The 27620-nt window shown below is 38.6% G+C and overlaps 2 protein-coding genes and 1 long non-coding RNA gene across 5 annotated transcripts in view; 2 read left to right on the forward strand and 1 right to left on the reverse strand.

Annotated features, from left to right (window-relative positions):
* LOC124151371 (deoxycytidylate deaminase-like) lies at positions 1-27473 on the forward strand. Of its 3 annotated transcripts, none has more exons than XM_048384738.1 (6): positions 1-17; positions 4946-4999; positions 23570-23678; positions 25773-25902; positions 26275-26488; positions 26681-27473. In XM_048384738.1, coding segments are annotated over exons 1-6 (870 nt in total). In that variant the 5' UTR covers positions 1-15; the 3' UTR covers positions 27042-27473. The 3 variants fall into 3 exon arrangements, with proteins under 3 accessions (XP_048240695.1, XP_048240694.1, XP_046379740.2); XM_048384737.1 differs by lacking the exon at positions 1-17 and adding an exon at positions 1464-1510; XM_046523784.2 differs by lacking the exons at positions 1-17; positions 4946-4999 and adding an exon at positions 18528-18907 and having other exon boundaries at positions 26681-27472.
* Positions 1-27620, reverse strand: part of LOC124126375 — a 64083-nt gene that overhangs the window by 23663 nt on the left and 12800 nt on the right. The gene's annotated exons all lie outside the window — the stretch shown is intronic.
* On the forward strand, positions 6078-13507 carry LOC124126368 (deoxycytidylate deaminase-like). The gene is given in 6 exon segments (XM_048384745.1): positions 6078-7765; positions 10333-10438; positions 11115-11221; positions 11223-11248; positions 11696-11909; positions 12404-13507. Coding segments are annotated over 6 exon segments (549 nt in total). The 5' UTR covers positions 6078-7733; the 3' UTR covers positions 12468-13507.

The raw sequence follows: 27620 nt of genomic DNA on the forward strand, positions 1-27620 counted from the left end.
TATGGGCACAAAAACATGTAAGAACAAAACACTGAAACATTTTATGGAGTAGGTAAAAGTTCGTAATACTTGGATTTGATTGATCACAATATAGCATCAGCAAGTGGTACTACTATATAAATGATTGTACTTGGGGTTGGAAACATTAATAAATGAAGGTACATGTGTAACGAGCAATCCGTCTGTTATCACATACCTTATCTTTGGGTCACGTTCCACAGGCCAGAAGGAACAAGGTTGGTGGGGGAGGGGTTGGGTGGATGAGGCAACATCTGGGCGAATTGTTTTCAATTTCCCCAAAACTACCTTTCCTTACAATAAAGAGGAACATTCACAACATATGCTCTGTATAAATATAATGCTTTCATCACATCGGATTTATTATCATTGTCGAGTCATTGATATCAGTATAAATATAAATATGAACTGGGTATTTTACGTTTATATGTGTATCACATCGCTCATCTACTAATTTTAAGGTGTACTAGGTAACGCTTCATTGAAACAGTGTTAACCAGTGTGCAGTATCAATAAAACCAGACACACTTAACAGACAAGAAGCGGGACAACGTGAATTGAATTCTTTTCTTAGGACATCCCCCGATTTCATCTCAAAACATGAACATTTGTTGAATTGGACCATCCCAATGTACCATTACGAGGGGGAGAAGTTGTGTTGGTTATAAACATTTTTCTACTTCTTTAAAAAATATAATACCTAGCAGAAAATGGACTGATAGCACCTTCCTTATTGAAAATCTAAAGAAATGTTTGTCCAATGTAAATATGTGGTTTTTATTCATCTGTTTGGCAGTTTTTCTTGGTTCTCAGCACGTGTTATGTTATGAGAGGCGGAATTTCTCGATGTCAACTTCTTAATTATTATTAACACAACGTTTCAGAGAATATGCGTACTCCTTCATCAGGTGAATTCATCTGATGGAGGAATAAGCATATACTCTGAAACACTGCCATTGAAATACGTGCTTTGTTATGTTATTCAATATAAAATAACTGCTTCTGGTACACGTGTACACGTGTCTTTAATGTACGAGGGGAATAAGTTGTGTTTGTAGTTTTGATTTGCTTTTACTTCTTTTACAAAATATAATACCTCGCCGAAAATGGGCTGATGTTTATCTGCTAGTTTGGACTTGTTGGGGACCAACAGGTGGCACATTCTTAACTACAGTGTGTTCATCCAGTGATACTGTTTGCAGTGTCCATTGTCGCCATGTGTGGTGATCTTGAGAATCTGAATGAATGCTTGTCCGATGTCAATTTGAATTTTTGTTAGTAAAATTACAAAACAACCCATTCGAATACAGCTCGTATCTTTACTGTACAATCATGTCAGGACTTGTCTTGACACAATTTGTCTAATCAAGATGAGAATGTAAGGTATATATATATCAGCTGCAGTCTGGGTTGGTGATCGTACGCCAGGTCTGCACACCTACTGAATAAGAAGTACTACCATGGCTTCACCAGACCCAACTGAAAACACCAGGTAAACGTCGATTGCCATAATTACACATGTGTTACGTAAGAGTGGTGTTTATACCATTGGTGTTTGAGTTGGTTGGTTGGTTGGTTTGTTGTTTAACGCCGCACTCTGGTGTTTGAGATACACTGACATCTCATGACACAACAACTAACGTAATAACTGTGTCATGTCATATTTATTTTGACACACCAACACTCAATTCCCAATGCTATATAAGTTCACACTTCTGTATTGAAGGTAAGTTATTGCTGTTCATTCGTGAGGGCGAAAATTACAATTATGGATGGTGTTCGCGAAAAGATATCCTATTCCACCACCGGTGGCACCCGTCACAAACACTTTGTAAAGGCAAGTCAATTGTTCACAATGCATAATGTATTAACTTGGTCACATAAATCATATTTGGAGACAAGACCACAAGACAACTTGCTACCAACAGATGTCATGTCCCACTTGTTTTTAACTGGTGTTGCTTCAAATCTAAACTGGACTAGAAACATCTGCTTGAGAAAATACAACTTCCATTGCATAGTTTACCAAAGAGCAACATAGTTTGACCAATGTATCCTAGTAATGATACTGCACCAATTGTATCTCTCACTATCTTCATTAGGCACACGTATGCGCTCTATCTATCTCGTGGGACAGTTATTAGGTCACACAGATTACAGATACACGTAGTACAGCTGGCTGATGAAAACTGAATTAAACTTACCACTAATTATGTATCATAAATATATGTTAAAGTGGGAGTGAAATTATAACAAATATATAAACAAACTACATCGGCCACATAGATACACACACACCTATTTGATATTTGTTGATAAAGCGTTTACCAACCTATCAACTGCCACCATATACCAGGAACGCACAATAACAGAGTCAACTTTGGACGACCAGGTATGTGCGACGAAGCAAAAAACATGCAGTGGATAATATATTTGCAGTTGTGTTATTTCTCATTGCACCTCTTTTGTCCTGCTTTGAAGATAGTTGGCATAAGGAACTTGTTATAAGCTAACAATACAATCTTGACAAACATGACAATTTTAGTCAGATGTAACTTGTGTCTATTTGTGGTTATTGTGCCTATTTGCATCTTGCGATTGGTGATTCAGTTGTGATGAATAAAGACAACTGTACATTTGATTTTCCTGATCATGTACGGCCTCAGTATTCCTATCTGAAACTAATTCCTGTAGCACATGCAATTTGTTTACTTTCCCAGCATTCCCGTGAACATCCGGGGTTGAATAGGTCTTCAGCAACCCATGGTTACTGTAAAAGGTGACTATGCTTGTCGTAAAAGGCGACTAACGGGATTGGGTGGTCAGGCTCTTTGACTTGGTTAATGCATGTCATCGATCCCAATTGCGCGGATCGATGCTCATGATATTAATCACTGGATTGTCTGGTCCAGACTCGATTATTTACACACCGCCGTCATATAGATAGAACTTTGCTGAGTTAAACAAGAAACAAACAAACTTTCAAAGCAAAATACATCTTGCCTTAACAAGACCATGACATTGGACTTGATCTGTGTGGGTAAACAGCAACCAAAATGACAACCGCGAGATAGGACACAGATACACTTCACATTTTCATTATTTTGAATTTGTTATTACAGTTACATGCAAGTTACATGCTGAGTGTGTAGAATTACATTTATATGATTTATTTATCGTCGATCACTTCCAAAACGACCTTTACATGTTGAGATTGACTTTTATGTATCAGTATTTTTTATTTTGTAACAAAAATCTCATTCAGATTATAGATCAAATAGCAAGACTATCTCATCGCATCCCTTCCCAGGTGACATTTCCATCAAGTCGCAACATGACATACATGTACGTGAGAAGATAGCATCAAAAGTGAAGATCGAAAGTAGTCATCAGGGAACATGTTCTTTCATATCGATGTCTTATTCCACCACTACATCGATGCATGCAATGGGAAATCATACAGAGATAAGCCTAGAGATGTAGCATGTACAAGACAAACACGTGTAGTGACATTGTGTATTATCTTCAAGAACATTAAGGCACCAACGAGGTCAGTATCTAATATTGTACACAATGACTGCACGAACAACAAACGCTATCCGTGGAAACAAGTAGGCAGCATAATATAGTAATACCAATCATGTTTAAAATGCCTATATCTTCAACCAATATAAGGACGAAGAGTTAGGACGGGTTAAATATACAAGAAATGCACTGCCCATCTGCCACAGGTATGCTCTCCTGTACTGTACATACTATTCTACTAGTTCTGTCTTCTTGATGTTTAGCGCCGCATTCAGCATATCCAGCAAATACATTTACAGTCCCAAGCACAGGAAATGGACATGACGTGACAATATTAAGTTTCATTATTCCATTGGTATAATCCCACAGATGAACTAATTGATACACATGTCATTCCTGGGAAAGCAGTATCATCACTATTTGATAGGTATTCAGAAACACATGCTCATGATATAGTTGGAATGGTGCAACGTACTTTGCTTTCAGCAGAGACTTCTCATTATTGTGTCGTTTTTATTTACGTTCTATATGACGATGACTTGTACAATTGTATTTTTCAAATGTGAGGTTATTATCATTTGGTGAGTGTTACGTGTCGATTCCCTAATTGAAACAGTACCTTAACCCAGAAATAAGCACGTCAAAGATCTTAGTGTGAAACCAACAACCAACCAACAAATGGACTACAATCAACAAATGTATTGCACAATTCACTATGTTTACAAATCAACAATAATTGCTGAACAGCAATTTCAATTGCAGTACACAATACAGTGGTGGTACCATATTCAATGGCAGTACACAATAGAGTCGTAGTACCATATTCAATGGCAGTACACAATAGAGTGGTAGTACCATATTCAATGGCAGTACACAATAGAGTGGCCGTACCATATTTAATGGCTATATCTCCTCATGACAGTGGTCAGTATCGAATACAAAAATACAGTATAATAAAAAAAATTAATATATATGTACCCGGCAGCGACAGTGGTCAAGCTTCCAAGAAAGGCCTTGGCAGGGCATCTGGGGTAATATTCACAAGCTGTTTAATAATTGTTAACAATAAAATACACATGAGATTATAAGATTATTATAAAATTGTTTTCTATGCATTATCAAAGACGATGGATTTAGCTGGTGATTACTGTTATTACGACTCAATTTGAGATGCCGTATTGTGGTATGTACCCCCATTGTTGATGCTGTATTTAAACTGTTGGTATAAATGTTGCTATTATACAGCAGGCGTAATTATAATTTAGCTGGTAGGACAAACCTGCAAAGTATTATGTAAGAACAATTGGATTATTGATGACACGTTATTCCTGAGTATTTAGTAGTGGTTGAACATCAGTGAATAAAACACTGTACAAACTAATTTTGAACTTATTGGTTTCAGGAATGATGAAACTTCGCCACCAAAGAAACAAAAGACAGGTTCAGCGCATAATAGGTATGTATCACTACAACCTATTATGCTTAACAGCATGGTAGAATATCATGTTTTGCATTGTGTGACAACACACTTGCTGTTACTCTACGTGTGTGGTGAGACGTCAAATTGTGCCACATCTATTCAAAAGGTATTTCGTTTCGAGCAGGACATGTTCGCCCCCGAACTCTGGTGTCATCACTTTAAGTGATACATGTGTCTTTTGCGCCCAATGGAGTTTCAGCAGATGTTCGAGGCTGATTACTCTCTGGCGTTCACGTTTTCAATTTAAAGCAAGATATACACACATAGCTGACACAATTAGAGAGAAACTATTGCTGTACATCATTATTAGCTTCTCGTAGGTTGTAGATGTACAGTGGTAGGAAGTCGTACATGTGGAAATGGACATTCGAGACAATGTTGATAGTTATTCTCAATGTATGATACAATGCTGAAAGGACAAAGAAAGTCTTTGATCTTAGGTATTTTACAGTTTTGTCCATGATCGACAAACCTTAGGAAACATTTCATTCCTTGATCCATGTTTTTTTTGGTTACAAAACGAAATGACCATAGATATCGACACATATCTATCTTCAGAGGTTAAGGTAAATTTATCCAGAATGAAAGCAAATACCATCTGAACTTAACTGAGAAAACATTATGTGAAATGCTGGACTTCCCTATTGATAACAACTACATAAAATTTGGGGGTAGACGTTTAGGCAAGAAGGAGTGATTCATAAACGTATCCTCATGATATAGTCGAAATCGTACAATGGAATATGGAAATAGTTCTGTCGCTTTTATCTATGATATAAAACTTTTGAAACCTTTACTGAGACTTTACAACGTCAAACGCCTTGTGATTTTATATAATACTTTTCCTTCTCAGTACAATGCGTCAATAACGTATGTTTACTGATGGACATTGCCATCACAAAACCACAAACACTTCGTGAATAACGCGCTACTGTTAAATACTAAGTACCTGGCCACAACGATTTCATTTTAAGTCTTCCTTGTTATATATCAGGACAAAAATAGTTCATGATCAGCAGATAGTCCACTACCTGTGGGGTCATTTCCTTTAAAATGATTCAGTAAAATGTGTACATAATGTTTGAGATGTCAGTCACTTAAAAATCAGCAATATCTACTTTTCAAATAACCAACAAAGAAAACATTTGGCAGATATAAAATAACAAAAGAGACAATCGGAATGGAACAAAACAAGAACATATATAATGAGATGCTGATATATTTCTACAGAACTGAAATGAAATATTTTCTTGCCAATGTCTGTAACATCCGGGTACGTGGCGAGAACACCATCTGTTTGTAACTTAGACGTTTTAAGGAAGACTCGTTACTTCTATTTCAAATAAGACACACAAACGTGTTGTGTGTACTTTGCTTGCGACCACAGTCCCATGCCTGTCTATTGTTGAGGCGATCAGCAAATATAGCTCCACCCTTTCCAAGAGCTGTAAGCAAAAGTAACCTGGAACCTTATGTCATTTCATTTACATATTATTTAAGATAGAACCTGTATACAAACTGTGCCATTGCTTACACAATGTTCAAACGTCTACTACCACTTCAAACTGGTAACGTAAGTACAACCCATGTTCGCAATCTACCCAGCTGACACTTGCAGGGTGACATGTAATCCGAAACCTTGTTCTAGGATGGGAGTAGCAATGTGGGAGAAATATATCCCCGGGGACGTTCCGCTATTGACACTCGCGTGACACACAACAGGGACGAAAATTAATGATTGGATCAGTGCTCAGCAGTGATCTGCTCGTAACTGCAATACTTAGGTCAACATAACCTAGGCTCGGCACAAACTGCCACATTCCCTGGGTCTAACTTTTAACATTGATTTATTTTCTGACAGAACTTCTTGAACTTCAAATCGAGGGGGAAAACAGGAACTTCAAGAGTACATCTCTGAGAATTGTTTTCAATTTCCCTGAACTTCTCTGTTCCTAGCAGTAAAGGGGAAGATTCAGAACAAAATAAGCATTGTATGAATGTAATGCTGTCATCAGGAAAGGAATAATCGATGTATTGATATATGTATGAAAATAGCTATGAACTAGGTATTTTACTTTTATATGTGTATCACATCGCTCATCTACTACATTTAAGGTGTACTGGGTAAAACATCATTGCAACAGTGTCAACCAGTGTGCCATATCAATAAAACCAGAAACACTAAACAGACAAGAAGGAGGACGTGAATTGAGTTCTATTCTAAGAACATCCCTCGATTTCATCTCCAAACATGAACATTTATTGAACTGGATCATCCCAATGTACTATTACGAGGCGGATAAGGTGTGTTTGTTACAAAGATTCCTTTACTTCTTTAAGAAAAATATAATACCTTGCAGAAAATGGGCTGATGTCTATCTGCTAGTTTGGACTTGTTGGGGACCAACTGGTGGCACATTCTTTACTACAGTGTGTTCATCCAGTGATACTGTGTCCATTGTCGCCATGTGTGGGGATCTTGAGAATCTGAATCAATGCTTGTCCGAAGTCAATTTGTATTTTTGTATGTAAAATTACAAAACAACCCATTCTGACACAGTTCGTATCTAAACTGTACTATCATGTCAGGACTTGTCTTGACACAACCTGACTAATCAAGACGAGAATGTAAGGTATTTATATAACAGCTACAGTCTGGGTTGGTGATCATACGCCAGGTCTGCACACCTACTGAACAAGTAGTACTACCATGGCTTCACAAAACCCACCAGAAAACACCAGGTAAACGTCGATTGCCATAAAAACACATGTGTTACATAAGAGTGGTGTTTAAACCATTGGTGTTTGAGATACATTTTGGTATAAAAGGTCATTTATTGCTCTTCTGTTTACAGCGGGATCACGAGATGTCCTAAAATAAGACATTTTGTGAACTTTCATAAAAGTTCAGCAATTCACATTCAGGGAATTCTAAAGTTCCATGGCAACCTGCAATGTTGATGAATGCAACAATGGTGATTGAATGGGTAATTGCAACTGAACATTTAACGTTGATGCAGTATTGCCAGGATGTTTGAACAAGTTGAGTTGTTACGGAAAGTATGTTGCCAATTTATTGCATTGATTGCTACTTGATAGTAGCAATGATATGCCGCCACTGAAATTGAAAATGGCGGATCGTGTACAGTGCTCTCATTGTAGACCTATGTTTATTTGATGGGACAAAACTGCATCTGACACCGAAATCGCACAGTATGTTCATCTCAATTATACCTTGACCATAAGAATTCCTAGAATTGCCTACAGAGGTGGGAATAATGGTGTATATTGGTGCATATTACGGACAAGAATTATCAGAAGGCAGGGGAATCTGGCCTGTGAGAGCAAGGCTGATAACAGACATCAGCCAGACTAGGAACTGCACCAGAGAGACACTTTTATATGATCGTTCTTGTTGCATGTACAGTGTGAGCAAAGCCACCCTTCGTTAATATATGTCCATATCTATGCACATTGTATGATGAAGACTCTAAACATCGGTGACTATCCTCTTGATGTCGTTTAGGTCAAATAACATTCATGTTCTTAAACTATACTAAAATATAGATTAAACCATAATGATTATGAATATGAAGTAACAATAAATATGTTGGTAGGGTGTATTGGACATATCATTGGTAACGTGCATATTATCTTGGCAACAGGATGTTTAGTACACAAATGGCTTCACCGCTCGCCTCAAACGTCACTGCATTGACACAACTGAACACATCTGCCCATGTATTGCATTGACAGCTACTTGGTAGTCATCCACTATATGCAGTTATGAAACTGAAATTAGTCACGTGTGTGAGCATCTGTCCGCCCAGGCAGGTTTGATCATTCATCATGCACCACTGATTCGTTTAAAGTATAGTTTTCATATTTGAGACCCTTGTTGCCTGTTGATGTGGTGGGACTAAATTAAATTTGACACCGAAATCTCAGACAATGTCAGTACAAGTTGTTAGTACTTCCAACTTTAAATGTCTAAGCTTAACTGGTGATACAGTGACATTTCCATAACCATAACTTAATAATTAGTCCTAACGCCACAAACTTGACTAAGTCCTGATGTGTTCCGAAAATTGCCTCCTAATATTAAACAAAAAAATCCAAAGTAATAGAAACTACAACCCACGCTCGCAAACTGATATGTCACCTTGTTCTACAGTGGAAATAGCTAACGCTGCGAGTATTAACGCGACCCTGCTATCTGAAGGCATTAAGTTCAGAATTTCAATGAATGATTTATTTACGGTTGTTTTAATCGTTAAAACGCGATAGTGCATATGCAGTATATGCATCGAGAAGTTTTGTATTAGATAAAATATTTTCTCATGCACAATATTAGAACACTGAATGGGGGAGGGTGTGTATCGGCTATAGTTAATGCTAAATTAAGAACCCGTTATTGGGCAGGGTTTTCTGTATACAATATTATTGATATTAATACTTGTAGTCTTCACGGCAAAACAGCTCTGCCTTCGTGGTCTAGTGGATATAGCGTCTGTCGGGAGAGAGGAATGCCGTTGGTTCGATCCCAAGTCGCGCAATACCAAAAGGTGTTACTTGCTGTTACCCTGCCTGGCTTTCGGCATAAAGGGGATAAAACAAGGACTTGTCGGTTCGGAGACAGTATAATGTGTGGCAGCGGGCTAGTGCACACACACACACACACACACACACACACACACACACACACACACACACACACACACACACACACACACACACACAAACACACACACACACACACACACACACACACACACACATTAAATGAAAACAGCCAAATTAGAATCTCTCACAAGCATATTCCATACATTGCTATGGAAGTTCGATCATACATTATATTTTTGCACTGTAGAAACTACAAGCAGGTCTCGTGTACACACCAATTCACAAACAAACGAAACTCTTGGGACTATTATAGTTCTGCTGAAAGAGGCATTAAATACTAAATTAGCTCAAACGTTTTTGCTTCAAGCCGAGCTACCAACTGACCTGTCGGAAGAGGCGGAACCAATTGCATGTGCATGATATGGCTTTATACTAACTCACGTGTCCTTGTGTAACACATCGCCATGTGTACTTTGAATGTCTCCTCAGAAACTTTACGGAAATTTTGCGAGTCAGTAAAAATTACGTTTCCTATACACACCATTACATGATGTATACCCAAAGCACTACCTATTAGTAATCCTCTAGTCCATTCTGTAATACAACTGTACACAAGTGCAGTACGTAGATGAAATGCCAGTAAAGGTAGATACTTTGTTAGGTTTTTGTTGTTTTACATACAACAGACAGTTTGGTGAAAGTGGCAAGAGAGAGAGCCAACTGGACTGGGAGGAGTACTTCATGGCCACTGCATTTCTGTCTGGAATGAGAAGCAAAGACCCCGTCACGCAGGTAAAATTGGGATTCATATATGTCACGTGCCTTTAGTGAAAAGAAGCGATGGGTCTTAAAGAAGTTGTTTGCACTGCAGTAATACGACATTTTTTGCGATGAACTTTAAGCATAATGTCAACAGAAATAAACAGTATTATCAATTGCCCTCGCCGTCGGGTAGCAATTACACACAGTCTAGCCACTGTAACGAGTCCATCTTGTGACATGTACCCTACCCTGCAGTACCCCTGACAGTTAAAAGGACACTGTTGTGTAATAACATACCTATCAACAAAACTGGCCCCCTCAGATGATATCGCTTGGGTGAGGTCAAGCGTTCGCTGCAAAGAAATTGCATCACAATACTTTGCAGGCCATTGTAACGTTACTGGTCACCATGACGTCACAATAAAAAGACATCATTAATGGCTCTGCTACTGAAGCTGTTAGCAGTACTTTTTATGACACTGTTTGTTACTGTCTACAAACTTAAAAAGTTGGAAGAATGATGTTGGATGATAAATAAAATCTCACCTTCGTGCCTTTCGATATCAAATATATCAACACTCGTTGATAAAAGTGGATAAACTTTTTTTCATCTTTTATCAACTAGTGTTGATATATTTGATATCAAAAGACACTCGGGTGAGATTCTCTCTTTAACACAACTAATGTATTAATTGTGGGCGAGTAGGTCGGAGCATGTATTGTCAATCCTAAGAAAAGGATCGTGGGAACCAGTTACAACGGGATGCCTAACAACTGTAGCGATACATTGCTCCCCTAAAAAAGACCCTGCCAGCCAACTGGGAACTAAACGTTATTACGGTAAGTTATAATAATGAAAATTGCTACATGTCAACATTACAGAATTACATACACACACATGCACACGCACACGCACACACACAGACACACGCACATACACAGACACACAGACACAGACACACAGACACACACACAGAAACAGACACAGGCAGACACAGACACACACACACACACACACTCATACTGAAATCTGGCTCGAAATTGGTCTCCTTTTCTTGACATGTTTAAATACATGGAGCTTTCAGTCAGTTAAATCCAAAATCTCAGCGCCAGAGAACAAACAGTTAATAAATCACTTAAGAAATTTAGGCTGAAGTACATTTGCATATTTGGGCGGGTGGGGATGGATGTTTGTTCTGTGTTTTAATTAATCAGGTTTGCCTGTAGTTGATATGCAATCATCAGTGTATATATACCCTTGGTGTATGTCCCTTAATTTTCTTGCAGTCTGCCATGCAGAGATGAATGCTGTGATAAACAAGTTCACAGCAGACTTGGAAGGCTGCACTATGTACGTGGGCTTGTTTCCATGTAACGAGTGCGCCAAGATCATCATCCAGTCTGGCATCAAGACAGTGGTCTACTACTCGGACAAGAAACATGACAAGGAAGAAGTAAAAGCCGCGAAGATCCTGTTTGAGGAGGCTGGTGTTCAAATAAGGTTTGTTACGATTTCAACCAGAATTCCTCACTTACACCTATAAGCTCTGAATACTGTTTCTAGAATTGTAGTCAGTTTTTATTCAATAGCTTGTACAAAAAGTGATTAGACTGTGAAGAATTCTAGTGTATACTTATCAATGAGATAAATCCCCTACCTCTGCCGCGTGACTGAAAATGTCACTCTCGAATTCTATCGACGGCAGATATTTGTAAGTCACCAGTACATGTATTCCATATATCATAACTATGAAACATTCGAAGCACATATTTAACGGAATGTCAGGTTATGTTAAATAAAAAGTATAGAAGGATTACATGGTCTTGTTTACATATTTGGGTTTCAAGTCCTTAATGTCACGTGACATGACAAATGTAGATAGTTGTATTTGTTTCTATAAAGAAATACCACTAACACTTGAATTATATAGTAAGTGTGTTTGGATTAAACACACATTAAATGAGTTTCACTTACAATAACTGTGCTTGTTTCAGAGAATATAATGGAAAGAAGAAGCAGGTTATGGTGGATTTCCAGTCCATTGAAGACGCCGCCTAAGACCGGAAGAAAGGCTCCAGGAAATCTTTGTATTCATTTGCAGATTTTTGCCCGTCATCTGCAATTCAAAACTGAAAATACAAGGCTCCTTTATTGCAGTATTTAGGTATAAAAATAATTATCGTATTTCTTCCAATATTCTATTTTGCAACGTATTTGATTATAATGACCTTTGAGTATCTGTATAGTTACATTTAGCCAATACTTTAACTTCTACGGAACACTTTGACGGAACTGTTGTCATACAAGTGTTACCTCCCCTTAAATTATCTCCCTTTGTCGTAAGTGACTAGCACGTACACAAACTGTTGACGTTCTTTTTACGTTAGGTCCACATTGACAAGGCAATGTCAGATGGTCGTTTATGGAATTAATATCATTTTTTGCCGATTGTTATCCTCTCGAAAATGTTTCCTTATAAACTGTAAATTTATCATTTAACTCGTCAATCGTTCGTTTCGCAATGCACCACTTTTGTTACTTGGCCAGCGTGTTTCTTTCCCTTCCAACAGCTGTCTCCTAGTTTTCAAGAACATTTTTTTTTAAAGTTGATTTAGTTCATAATCATATCTAAATGTATTGACCCTAAATATTTTTGATACTTTTGTTTATATTCTTTAAGATTTGGGAAACACTTTGCAAGTCGCAAATACAAGGGGCAGTGAACCGTCCCTGTGTGTGAGGTAGGGAGACCTTACGTTTCAAGGTTTTACATTTGTAATGAAATAATTTAATTTTCTGGTAGACAGCTACACAAACAATATATAATAAATAGGATAATCCATGTGTCGAGTGAAATGTCATGTCACTCGATGAGAGAAACATGGTATTTCACTGAACACATGGAATATCCTCTATATTCGTTGTCAATAAATGCAACGAAAACAGTTATATATTCGTAAGAAGTCTTTGCTGAAAGAAGAATCCACTGTGAGCGTATCCTGGTGGCACCCATGCTAGTTGCTTCACAATATATGACTCAATGTTCTCTCTCTTGTACGTTATCACTAATATTCTCCAATAAAAGTCTTCCCACTTTCTGTAAGACTTGTGGTCTATTACTGTGAATGTCTTTGAGTGAGTGGATGTTATTTCTGATGCCACAGACTGGGATATTACAGCCAGTGTGGTATTGTCCTTAACGTTCTAAATGATTGTAGCCAACAGTATGCACAATATGCAGACTCCGGGGAGTGATATTTCAAGGTTCTGCTGAAGTAGGTCATATTACGAGATTTACTTCAGCAAGTGATAAACTAAAACATTTTCATATTTTGAGTTAATGTTTGTGTTTTGGTCCAAAAAATATTTTAGTAAGCGATATGCTTGGCATATGTGTTTGTAATGAGAAAAATCTGTATTTATTATATTTTCAGAAAAATATGATAGAAAATTCGGAAAATCATTCAAAAACATAGAACACATGAGATTATCTTGAATGATGCACGTGCACATGTCTCATCGGGTCTGGTAAATATATTTAATGTGAATGGGAAAAGCACGAGTAAGTAATTTTTCCATCTCTCGCAAAAATGACAATAAGAGTTCAATACAAATTATATATATTCTTCAAGGTAACTCTTGTTAATTCTCTTCAACAAATCTTGCAAATTATGAGTTCAAAAGACGATATTATGCTAACGTCTCTTAAATTTGCGATGGCTAATATAATACTAACTAAATGTTTATTCCAAGCCTATATATGATTGAGGTGACTATTCCATGCAGTGGTTTGCGGCCCTTAGGCGTGTCAGGATCCTGTGAACGTAGGTTCGAATCCAAGGTGATGATGATCTATGTATTGTCAGCCAAATATTCGTCCTCGTGGGTTTTATCAAAGTTGTAAACGTCTGACACGTGTTTATTTCGGGCTTTCAACCCACACAAAGCTGGCATGCTGTGCTGCAACTGAAATACTGTTAAAAGCAGGTTTGATCCCAACTCACTCATTCGGGATAACTTTGACCAAAGATACTAGTAACCCAAACGTCCAGTGAGCAAAACCAAGAGCACCATCCAGATCTACATGTCCAGCCTCCTTTGAATGTAGCATGCTCGTGTTAGGAAGTAACTTTATGTATTAATGTCATGTCAACAGGAGTGAGTGAGTGAGTATGGTTTTACGCCGCTTTTAGCAATATTTAAGCAATATCACGGCGGGGAACACAAGAAATGGGCTTCACACATTGGGGAATTTAAACCGGGTCTTCGGCGTGACGAGCAAGCTTTAACCACTTGGCTACCCGATCGCCCCCATGTCAACAGGAGTATTCATCTCGAGGTGTAGTATTTAATCAGATTATTAACCCTGTGAGTGTTCGCTCGAGTGCTCGTCCGTTCGTCAATGATATATGACAAGTCAACTGGCGTAGTGCATATACCCTGCACCCACCGAGTGGCAGATTCATGCAAGTTGACAAGCTTCCCTTGATATATGACCTAGCGTGACCTAGCTTTTGTTGCCTTTGTTTACAGTTCTTGGAAAGGGTAGAGCTCTTTCTGCTGATCGCCTCATAGGTTGATAAACATGTCCTTACGTGACCTAGTTTCTGTTTCCTTGTACAGTTCTTGGAAGGGGTTGAGCTACATCTGCTGATCGCTTCAACAATAGGTAAACATGTCCTGCGGTCGTAAACAACATGTTGGTCTTGAATATGTGATTCAGAAAAGATTTTCGTTTACATGACATGAACATTCATCTTATTCATTTTAAATGGGATAAATTCACATTGGAATCTCTCAGTTCAGTAGAAATACATCCACATTGTTGTACATGCAAGTCCCTTTAAGCATCAGTAGATGAAACATGAGTCTTTGTTTCATTCCGATTGTCTGAATTGTGATTTATGTTTTATAAATGTTAAACCACCTGTGATTTTGGTAAATGCAGTTTGATCTCACTCGAAAGTAATCTTACTTTCACGTAATGTAATCTCACTAGTCTGCTGTGAATGTGCTGTGAAGGGTGAAAAGGAGGATGTCAGGTTTAGAGATTGTTCCTAGGTGACGTCCACCATGATACAGTTGAAACGTTGATAACTTGTACAATTGTATTTTTCAAATGTGAGGTTATTATCATTTGGTGAGTGGTCGATTCCCTAATTGAAACAGTACCTTAACCCAGAAATAAGCACGTAAAAGAGCTTAGTGTGAAACCAACAACCAACCAACAAAATGGAATACACAATCAACAAATGTATTGCAATATTCACTAAGTTTACAAATCAACACAAATTACTGAACAGCAATTTCAATGGCAGTACACAATAGAGTGGTAGTACCATATTCAATGGCAGTACACAATAGAGTGGTAGTACCATATTCAATGGCAGTACACAATAGAGTGGTAGTACCATATTCAATGGCAGTGTATAACATCATGACAGAGGTCAGTATCAAATACAAAAATACAGTTTTGATAGTAAAAATAATATACATGCACCCAGCAGCGACAGTGGTCAAGCTTCCAAGAAAGGCCTTGGCAGGGCATCTGGGGTGATATTCACAAGCTGTTTAATAATTGTTAACAAAAAAATACACATGTCACCACTTTAAGTGATCCATGTGTCTTTTGCGCCTGATGGAGTTTCAGCAGATGTTCGAGGCTGATTATTCTCTGGCGTTCACGTTTTCAATTTAAAGCAAGATATACACACATAGCTGACACAATTAGAGATAAACTATTGCTGTACATCATTATTAGCTTCTCGTAGGTTGTAGCTATATAGGTGTACAATGGTAGGAAGTCGTACATGTTGAAATGGACATTCGAGACAATGTTGATATTTATTCTCAATGTATGATACAATGCTGAAAGGACAAAGAAAGTCTGATCTTAGGTATTTTACAGTTTTGTCCATGATCGACAAACCTTAGGAAAAACTTCATTCCTTGATCCATGGGGCTTTTGTTACAAAACGTAGTAACCATAGATATCGTCACATATCTATCTTCAGAGGTTAAGGTAAATTTATCCAAAATGAAATCAAATGCCATCTGAAGTTTACTAGGAATACACTGTGTGAAATGCTGGATTCATTATTGATAACAGCTTTATAGAATTTGGGGGTAGACGTTTAGGCAAGAAGTAGTGATTCATAAACGTATTGATATAGTCGAAATCGTACAATGGAATATGGAAAGTGTTTTGTCACTTTTATTTATTAAACCTTTTGAAACCTTCACTGAGACTTTACAACGTCAAACTCCATGTGATTTTATATCATACATTTCCTTCTCAGTACAATGCGTCAATAACGTATGTTTACTGATGGACATTGCCATTACAAAAGCACAATCACTTCGTGAATAAGTAATGCGCGACTGTTAAATACTAAGTATCTGTCCACATCGATTTCATTTTAAGTCTTCCCTGTTATATATCAGGACAATGATAATTCATGATCAGCAGATAGTCCTCTACCTAAGTGGTCATGTTTATTTCATAAATAAATGATTTTAGTAAAATGTGTACAAAATGTTTGAGATGTCAGTCACTTAAAAATCAGCAATATCTTCTTTTCAAATAACCAACAAAGAAAACATTCAGCAGATATAAATAACAACAAAGACAATCAGAATGGAACAAAACAAGAACATTTATAATGAGATGCTGATATATTTCTACAGAACGGAGATGAAATATTTTCTTGCCAATGTCTATAACAACCGGTTACGTGGCGAGAACACTACATGTTTGTGACTAAGACATTTTAAGGATGACTCGTTTCTTCCACTTCAAAAGGACACACGGTAACGTGTTGTGTGTGCTTTGCTTGCGACCACCGTACCATGTCTGTCTATTGTTCAGGCGATCAGCAAATATCGATCCACCCTTTCCAAGAACTGTAAGCAAAAGTAAACTACAACTAGGTCACGTTAGGTCATTAATTTGAGTGGATTAAGCTAAACTTTTCATATTCACAGGGAGCAACACAGCATACGGTTACCGCAGATAAACTTTAACCACTTGCAGAAATCTGCCGCGTGTGTAGTGCAGGGTATATATATATTATCGTATTATGAACGGACACACACAAAGTTAATAATCTGACTAATTACAACACCAAGAGATGAATATCCATCCCCGTTGACATGAGACTAATACATAAAGTTATGTCACTTTACCACCGTCCCATGCAGTTCGTGACGGCACACACGTAGTTGAAGCTTATATAATTTCATTTACATATTATTTAAGATAGAACACGTATAAAAACTGTGCCATTGTTTACACAATGTTCAAACGTCTACTAGCACTTCAAACGTTAACGGTAAGGTAAATACAACCCGTGCTCGCAATCTACCCAACTGACACTTGCAGGGTGACATGTAACCCGAAACCTTGTTCTAGGATGGGAGTAGCAACGTGGGAAAAATATATCCCCGGGGGCGTTCCGGTATTAACTCTAACTTGGCACAGGTTGTTTACATGACATTATATGATTTGGAAATTGGAAATGCAGACATCAAACTGGCAAACTATTCTCGATCATAAAACTCACAACAGGGATGAAAATTACACGATTGGATCAGTGCTCAGCTGTGATCTGCTCGTAACTGCAATACTTGGGTCAACATAACCTAGGCTCGGCTCAAACTGCCACATTCCCTGGGTCTAAAAACAGGAACTTCAAGAGTACATCTCCGAGAATTGTTTTCAATTTCGATGAACCTCTCCGTTCCTAGCAGTAAAGGGGAAGATTCAGAACGAAATATGCATTGTATGAATGTAGTGCTGTCATCAGGATAGGAATAATCGGTATATTGATATATGTTATTTACGTTTCGCTCATCTACTATATTTAAGGTATACTAGGAAAAGCTTCATTGAAACAGTGTTAACCAGTGTGCAGTATCAATAAAACCAGACACACTAAACAGACAAGAAAGAGGACAACGTGAATTGAGTTCTATACTAAGAACATCCCTCGATTTCATCTCCAAACATGAACATTTATTGAACTGGACCATCCCAATGAACCATTCCGAGGCGGATAAGGTGTGTTTGTAATATAGATTTTCTTACTTCTTTAAAAAAATATACTACCTCGCAGAAATTGGGCTGATGTTTATCTGCTAGTTTGGACTTATTGGGAACCAACTGGTGGCACATTCTTTAGTGTGTTCATCCAGTGATACTGTGTGCAGTGTCCATTGTCGCCATGTGTGGTGATCTTGAGAATCTGAATGAATGCTTGTCCGATGTCAATTTGTATTTTTGTATGTAAAATTACAAAACAACCCATTAGAATACAGTTCGTATCTTTACTGTACAATCATGTCAGGACTTGTCTTGACACAACCTGACTAATCAATACGAGAATGTAAGGTATATATATAACAGCTGCAGTCTGGGTTGGTGATCATACGCCAGGTCTGCACACCTACTGAACAAGAAGTACTACCATGGCTTCACAAAACCCAAAAGAAAAGACCAGGTAAACGTCGATTGCCATAATAGTACATATGTTACATAAGAGTGGTGTTTATACCATTGGTGTTTGAGGTACATTTTTGTATAAAAGGTCATTTATTGCTCTTCTGACTACAGCGGAATCACAAGATGTCCTTAAATTAGACATTCTGTGAACTTTCATAAAAGTTCAGCAATTCACATTCAGGGAATTCTAAAGTTCCATGGCAACCTGCAATGTTAATAAATGTAACAATGATGATTGAATGGGTAATTGCAACTGAACATTTAACGTTGATGCAGTATTACCAGGATGTTTGAACAAGTTGAGTTGTTACGGAAAGTATGTTACCAATTTATTTCATTGATAGCTAGTTGATAGTAGCAATGATATGCCGCCAATGAAATTGAAAATGGCGGATCGTGTACAGTGCTCTCATTGTAGACCTTTGTTTATTTGATGGGACAAAACTGCATTTGACACCGAAATCGCAAAGTATGTTTATCTCAATCATACCTTTACCATGAAATATTCCTAGAATCGCCTACAGAGGTGGCAATAATGGTGTATATTGGTGCATATTACGGACAAGCATTATCAGAATAGCAGGAGAATCTGGTCTGTCAGAGCAAGGCTGATAACAGACATCAGCCAGACTAGGAACTACACTAGAGAGACACTTTTATATGATAGCACTTGTTGCATGTACAGTGTGAGCAAAGCCACCCTTTCGTTAATATGTGTCCATATCTATACACATTGAATGATGAAGACGCTAAACATTGGTGACTATCCTCTTGATGTCGTTTAAGTCAAATAACATTAATGTCCTTAAACTATACTAAAATATATATTAAACCATAACAAGTGTGAATATGAAGTAACAATATATATGTTGGTAGGGTGTATTGGACATATCATTAGTAACGTGCATGTTATCTTGGCAACAGGATGTTTAGTACACAAATGGCTTCACCGCTCGCCTCAAACGTCACTGCATTGACACAACTGAACACATCTGCCCATGTATTGCATTGACAGCTACTTGGTAGTCCGCTATTGTATGCAGTTATGAAACTGAAATAAGTGACGTGTGAGCATCTGTCCGCCCAGGCAGGTTTGATCATTCATCATGCACCACTGATTCGTTTAAAGTATTGTTTTCATATTTGAGACCCATGTTGCCTGTTGATGTGGTCGGACTAAATTAAATTTGACACAGAAATCTCAGACAATGTCAGTACAAGTTGTTAGTACTTCCAACTTTAAATGTCTAAGCTTAACTGGTGAAACAGTGACGTTTCCATAACCATTACTTAATAATTAGTCCTACCGCCACAAACTTGACTAAGTCCTGATGTGTTCCGAGAATTGCCTCCTTATATGGAACAAAAAAATCCAAGGTAATAGAAACTACAACCCAAGCTCGCAAACTGATATGTCACCTCGTTCAACAGTGGAAATAGCTGACCTTCCGAGTATCAACGCGAACAGTTATCTGAAGGCATTAAGTTCAGAATTTACGTCATGTATATCCACCATTACATCATGTATACCCACCAATGTTAACTGCACTCATACTACCAGTGTAACCTCCACTCATAGTGCCAGTGTAACCTGCACTCATAGTAACAGTGTAACCTGCACTCATAGTGCCAGTGTAACCTGCACTCACAGTACCAGTGTAACATGCTCTCATAGTGCCAGTGTAACCAGCACTCACAGAGCCAGTGTAACCTGCACTCATGGTGCCAGTGTAACCAGCACTCATAGTGCCAATGTAACCTGCACTCATGGTGCCAGTGTAAACTGCACTCATAGTGCCAGTATAACCTGCACTCATAGTGCCAGTGTAACCAGCACTCACAGAGCCAGTGTAACCTGCACTCATAGTGCCAGTGTAACCTGCACTCATAGTGCCAGTGTAACCAGCACTCACAGAGCCAGTGTAACCTGCAGTAATAGTGCCAGTGTAACCAGCACTCATAGTGCCAGTGTAAACTGCACTCATAGTGCCAGTGTAACCTGTACTCAAAGTGCCAATGTAAACTGCACTCATAGTGCCAGCGTAACCTGCACTCATAGTGCCAGTGTAACTTGCACTCACAGAGCCAGTGTAACCTGCACTCATAGTGCCAGTTCAACCTGCACTCATAGTGCAAGTGTAACATGCACTCACAGAGTCAGTGTAACCTGCACTCATAGTGCCAATGTAACCTGCACTCATAGTGCCAGTGTAACCTGCACTCATAGTGCCAGTGTAACCTGCACTCATAGTACCAGTGTAACCAGCTCTCATAGTGCCAGTGTAACCTGCACTCATAGTACCAGTGTAACCTGCACTCATAGAGCCAGTGTAACCTGCACTCATAGTGCCAGTGTAACCTGCACTCACAGTACCAGTGTAACATGCTCTCATACTGCAAGTGTAACCAGCACTCACAGAGCCAGTGTAACCTGCACTCATAGTGCCAGTGTAACCTGCACTCATAGTGCCAATGTAACCTGCACTCATAGTGCCAGTGTAACCTGCACTCATAGTGCCAGTGTAACCTGCACTCATAGTGCCAGTGTAGCATGCACTCACAGAGTCAGTGTTACCTGCACTCATAGTGCCAGTGTAACCAGCACTCACAGAGCCAGTGTAACCTGCACTCATAGTGCCAGTGTAACCTGCACTCATAGTGCCAGTGTAACCTGCACTCATAATGCCAGTGTAACCAGCACTCACAGAGCCAGTGTAAACTGCACTCATAGAGCCAGTGTAACCTGCACTCATAGTGCCAGTGTAACCTGCACTCACAGTACCAGTGTAACATGCTCTCATACTGCAAGTGTAACCAGCACTCACAGAGCCAGTGTAACCTGCACTCATAGTGCCAGTGTAACCTGCACTCATAGTGCCAATGTAACCTGCACTCATAGTGCCAGTGTAACCTGCACTCATAGTGCCAGTGTAACCTGCACTCATAGTGCCAGTGTAACATGCACTCACAGAATCAGTGTAACCTGCTCTCATAGTGCCAGTGTAACCTGCACTCATAGTGCCAGTGTAACCTGCACTCATAGTGCCAGTGTAACCAGCACTCACAGAGCCAGTGTAAGCTGCACTCATAGTGCAAGTGTAACCTGCACTCATAGTGCCAGTGTAACCAGCACTCACAGAGCCAGTGTAACCTGCACTCATAGTGCCAGTGTAACCTGCACTCACAGAGCCAGTGTAACATGCTCTCATAGAGCCAGTAGAACATGCACTCATAGTGCCAGAGCAACCTGCACTCATAATGCCAGTGTAACATACAATCATAGAGCCAGTGTAACCTGCACTCATAGAGCCAGTGTAACCTGCACTCATAATGCCAGTGTAACATACAATCATAGAGCCAGTGTAACCTGCACTCATAGTGCCAGTGTAACCTGCAATCATAGTGCCAGTGTAACCAGCAATCACAGTACCAGTGTAACATGCTCTCATAGTGCCAGTGTAACCAGTACTCACAGAGTAAGCGTAACCTGCACTCATAGTGCCAGTGTAACCTGCACTCATAGTGCCAATGTAACCTGCACTCATAGTGCCAGTGTAAAGTGCACTCATAGTGCCAGTGTAACCTGCACTCATAGTGCCAGTGTAACATGCACTCATAGAGCCAGTGTAACATGCACTCATAGAGCCAGTGGAACATGCACTCATAGTGCCAGAGCAACCTGCACTCATAGAGCCAGTGTAACCTGCACTCATAATGCCAGTGTAACATACAATCATAGAGCCAGTGTAACCTGCACTCATAGTGCCAGTGTAACCTGCAATCATAGTGCCAGTGTAACCAGCAATCACAGTACCAGTGTAACATGCTCTCATAGTGCCAGTGTAACCAGTACTCACAGAGTAAGTGTAACCTGCACTCATAGTGCCAGTGTAACCTGCACTCATAGTGCCAATGTAACCTGCACTCATAGTGCCAGTGTAAACTGCACTCATAGTGCAAATGTAACCTGCACTCATAGTGCCAGTGTAACCTGCACTCATAGTACCAGTGTAACCTGCACTCATAGTGCCAGAGTAACCAGCACTCACAGAACCAGTGTAACCTGCACTCATAGTGCCAGTGTAAACTGCACTCATAGTGCCAGTGTAACCTACACTCATAGTGCCAGTGTAAACTGCACTCATAGAGCCAGAGTAACATGCACCCAAAGTACCAGTGTAACATGCACTCATAGTGCCAGTGTATCCAGCACTCACAGAACCAGTGTAACCTGCACTCATAGTACCAGTGTAACCTGCACTCATAGTGCCAGTGTAACATACAATCATAGAGCCAGAGTAACATGCACCCATAGTACCAGTGTAACATGCACCCATAGTGCCAGTGTAACCACCACTCATAGTGCCAGTGTAAACTGCACTCATAGTGTCAGTGTAACCTGCACTCAAAGAGCCAGTGTAACTTGCTCTAATAGAGCCAGTGTAACCTGCACTCATAGTGCCAGTGTAACCTGCACTCACAGAGCCAGTGAAACCTGCACTTATAGTGCCAATGTAAACTGCACTTATAGTGCCAGTGTAACATGCACTCATATTGATAGTTGGACCTGCACTTTTAGTTCCAGCTTGACCCGTACACATTCGAGATGTCATCATTTACATTTGCTACAAATCTCTCTCTTGTACTTTTGTGTTTCAAGCTGTGAAAATGCTAAGAATGAGAAGAGGATAGGGTACATAGGTTGGGAGGAATACTTCATGGCCGTCGCTCAGCTCTCTTCACTGAGAAGCAAAGACCCCAGTACCCAGGTAAGGAGAGCGCACGTCCATATTGATGAAAACGTCCCATTTCACCTCCAGCTACAATATTTGGAGAGGCTCTATTAAGATGAGGTATCAGCGTACAAAATCTGTCATGTGTATTTAATACCTTGTGTGAGTATGAACACCCTAAGTTTTCATAATGGAGCAAAGCTTTTTACAGGCGGTAAGTTTTAAATTCTAACATCATCAGAACTTTCTATGAACCAGAACTCTAAACATGTACAGGCTACTACATCAATCCTATGTTACATCTTGTGTAACATCTTGTGTTACATCAGGTGTTACATCTTGTGTTACATCTCATGTTACATCTTGTATTACATCTTGTATTACATCTTGTGTTACATCTCATGTTACATCTTGTATTACATCTTGTTTTACATCTCATGTTACATCTTGTGTTACATCTTGTGATACATCTTGTGTAACATCTTGTTTTACATCTTGTATTACATCTTGTGTTACATCTCATGTTACATCTTGTGTTACATCTTGTTACATCTCATGTTACATCTTGTGTTACATCTTGTATTACATCTTGTGTTACATCTCATGTTACATCTTGTATTACATTTCATGTTACATCTTGTTACATCTCATGTTACATCTTGTATTACATCTTGTGTTACATTTCATGTTACATCTTGTGTTACATCTCATGTTACATCTTGTTTTACATCTCATGTTACATCTTGTGTAACATCTTGTGTTACATCTTGTATTACATCTTGTGTTACATCTCATGTTACATCTCGTGTTACATCTTGTTACATCTCATGTTACATCTTGTATTACATCTTGTGTTACATCTTGTGTTACATTTCATGTTACATCTTGTGTTACATCTCATGTTACATCTTGTTTTACATCTCATGTTACATTTCATGTTACATCTTGTGTTACATCTCATGTTACATCTTGTTTTACATCTCATGTTACATCTTATGTTACATCTTGTGTTACATCTCATGTTACATCTTGTTTTACATCTCATGTTACATCTTATGTTACATCTAATGTTACATCTCATGTTACATCTTGTTTTACATCTCATGTTACATCTTGTGTAACATCTTGTGTTACATCTTGTATTACATCTTGTGTTACATCTCATGTTACATCTCGTGTTACATCTTGTTACATCTCATGTTACATCTTGTATTACATCTTGTGTTACATCTTGTGTTACATTTCATGTTACATCTTGTGTAACATCTCATGTTACATCTTGTTTTACATCTCATGTTACATCTTATGTTACATCTTGTGTTACAACTCATGTTACATCTTGTTTTACATCTCATGTTACATCTTATGTTACATCTAATGTTACATCTCATGTTACATCTTGTATTACATCTCATGTTACATCTCATGTTACATCTTGTATTACATCTTGTGTTACATTTCATGTTACATCTTGTGTTACATCTCATGTTACATCTTGTTTTACATCTCATGTTACATCTTATGTTACATCTTGTGTTACATATTGTATTACATTTCATGTTACATCTTGTGTTACATCTCATGTTACATCTTGTGTTACATCTCATGTTACATCTTGTGTTACATCTCATGTATCATCTTCTGTTACATCTTGTTACATCTCATGTTACATCTTGCATTACATCTTGTGTTACATCTTGTGTTACATTTCATGTTACATCTTGTGTTACATCTCATGTTACATCTTGTTTTACATCTCATGTTACATCTTATGTTACATCTTGTGTAACATCTTGTGTTACATCTGATGTTACATCTTGTATTACATCTTGTGTAACACCTTGTGTTACATCTTGTGTTACATCTTGTGTTAGATCTAGTGTTGGGCGGTCGGGTAGCCTAGTGGTTAAAGCGTTCGCTCATCACGCCGAAGACACAGGTTCGATTCCCGACATGGGTACAATGTGTGAAGCCCATTTCTGGTGACCCCCGCCGTGATTTTGCTGGAATATTGCTGAAAGCGGCGTAAAACCATACTCACTCACATCTTGTGTTACATCTTGTGTTATATCTTGTGATACATCTTGTCTTACATCTATGTTACATCTTGTTTTACATCTTGTGTTACAGGTCGGAGCTTGTATTGTGAACAAAGATAAGAGGATCGTCGGTACCGGTTACAACGGAATGCCCGATCGCTGCAGTGATGACGAACTACCGTGGGGCAAGGGAGAAGGCTTAGACAATAAGAAACCTTATGGTATGAAATTTACTATCACAGTAGTCTCCATTAAAGGTGAATGTCATTTAAGCACACTTGATATCACTATTCTCTAAATAACAAATTCATATGAATGCTAACTTTCTTCATGTACTCAATGACAAAATATGATATTTGGAAACAGAGTATTTTTTTATTCATTAAGTCCACATAAACACAGTGAGTGGGAGAGTGAGTGAGTGAGTTAGTGAGTGAGTGAGTGAGTGAACAACGAGCCACGATATCAGGGCATGCTATGGTGGGGATTTCATGACAGGGTGGGAAGAGAGTAGTAGGATTAAGGAGAAAGTGAATTATTGTGAGAAGAAAACAGTTTGAGCCACTTCTTGTTATGAAAGTATTCATTTCCAGTCTGCCACGCTGAGCTGAACGCCATACTGAACAGGTTCTCTGCTAACTTGAAAGACTGCAAGATCTTCGTGACTCTGTTCCCATGTAACCACTGCACCCAGATGATCATTCAGTCTGGAATCCATAAGGTTGTCTACTTGTCGGATGAGAAAAAGGAAAAGGACGAGGTGAAAGTATCAAAGATACTTCTGCGCATGGCTGGTGTCAAATACAGGTCAGTAATTGTTGTAGAACATATTTACTTTCTGCTTGTACTTGAGTTGAGTTTGAGTCAAGCAGCCTAACTGTCCTGATGAAACGCTATCATGACAAAAAATCATTGCATACGAATATTTGAATACCGTAATAACAATTTCATCATTGACAGCTGCAATGTGCATCTAGAATGTATACATATGTATTTCAGACCATATCGAGGAAAAATGGACCCAATCAAGATACAGTTTGCTCCAGGTCCCACTGATGATGGTGGAAAGATGGACCCAATCAAGGTACAGTTTTCTGTATGTAATACTGATGTTCGTGGAAAGATGGACCCAATCAAGCTTCATTGTCCTCCAGGCTCCACTGATGTTCGTGGAAAGATGGACCTAATCAAGCTTCATTGTCCTCCAGGCTCCACTGATGTTCATGGAAAGATGGAACCAATCAAGGAACAGTTGCCTCCAGGTCCGACTGATTGTCAGAGATGGAATGGTTACCTGAACTCAAATCTCATCAAAAAGTGTTTCTTTCATCTGGTTAATGAGGGGAACATGTTTACATAACACTGATTTCCAAATCAACAATACATTGTTTAACGATTGATTTGTAGTTCGAGATTCATGATAAGCAAAGTATTTTGGAATGAATTTGTATGTGAACTGCTGTCTTAGATTCATGGGCCACTCACTGCTCTAATTCTTCAAGTTTGTAAAAGACCAGACACAAACGTAACACCTCTTGCTTCACCGTGCACATATTTTACTGATTTCCGGCATCCATCCTCCCCGAGAAGGTGGTTATCCTCCCAATATACTTTTTAAACCAAAGAGGCACACTTTAGGTGATCTCTTTTGATAATGCCACTTTTATATTTCCGGGAGATTTGGGGTTTTTTTCAATTTATTCATGGTAGTGTTTGAGTGGAGGTTGTTTTATCTATACGCTTTTACTTATACTTTTACTTATACTTTTACTTAAACTTTTACTTATACTTTTACTTAAACTTATACTTATACTTTTACTTAAACTTTTACTTATACTTATACTTAAACTTTTACTTATACTTTTACTTATACTTTTACTTATACTTTTACTTAAACTTTTACTTATACTTATACTATCTCAGCGAAAACCAGCTGCCC

Source organism: Haliotis rufescens, unplaced genomic scaffold (genome assembly GCF_023055435.1).
Source record: "Haliotis rufescens isolate VD_foot unplaced genomic scaffold, xgHalRufe1.0.p SCAF_50, whole genome shotgun sequence".
NCBI lineage: Eukaryota > Metazoa > Mollusca > Gastropoda > Lepetellida > Haliotidae > Haliotis > Haliotis rufescens.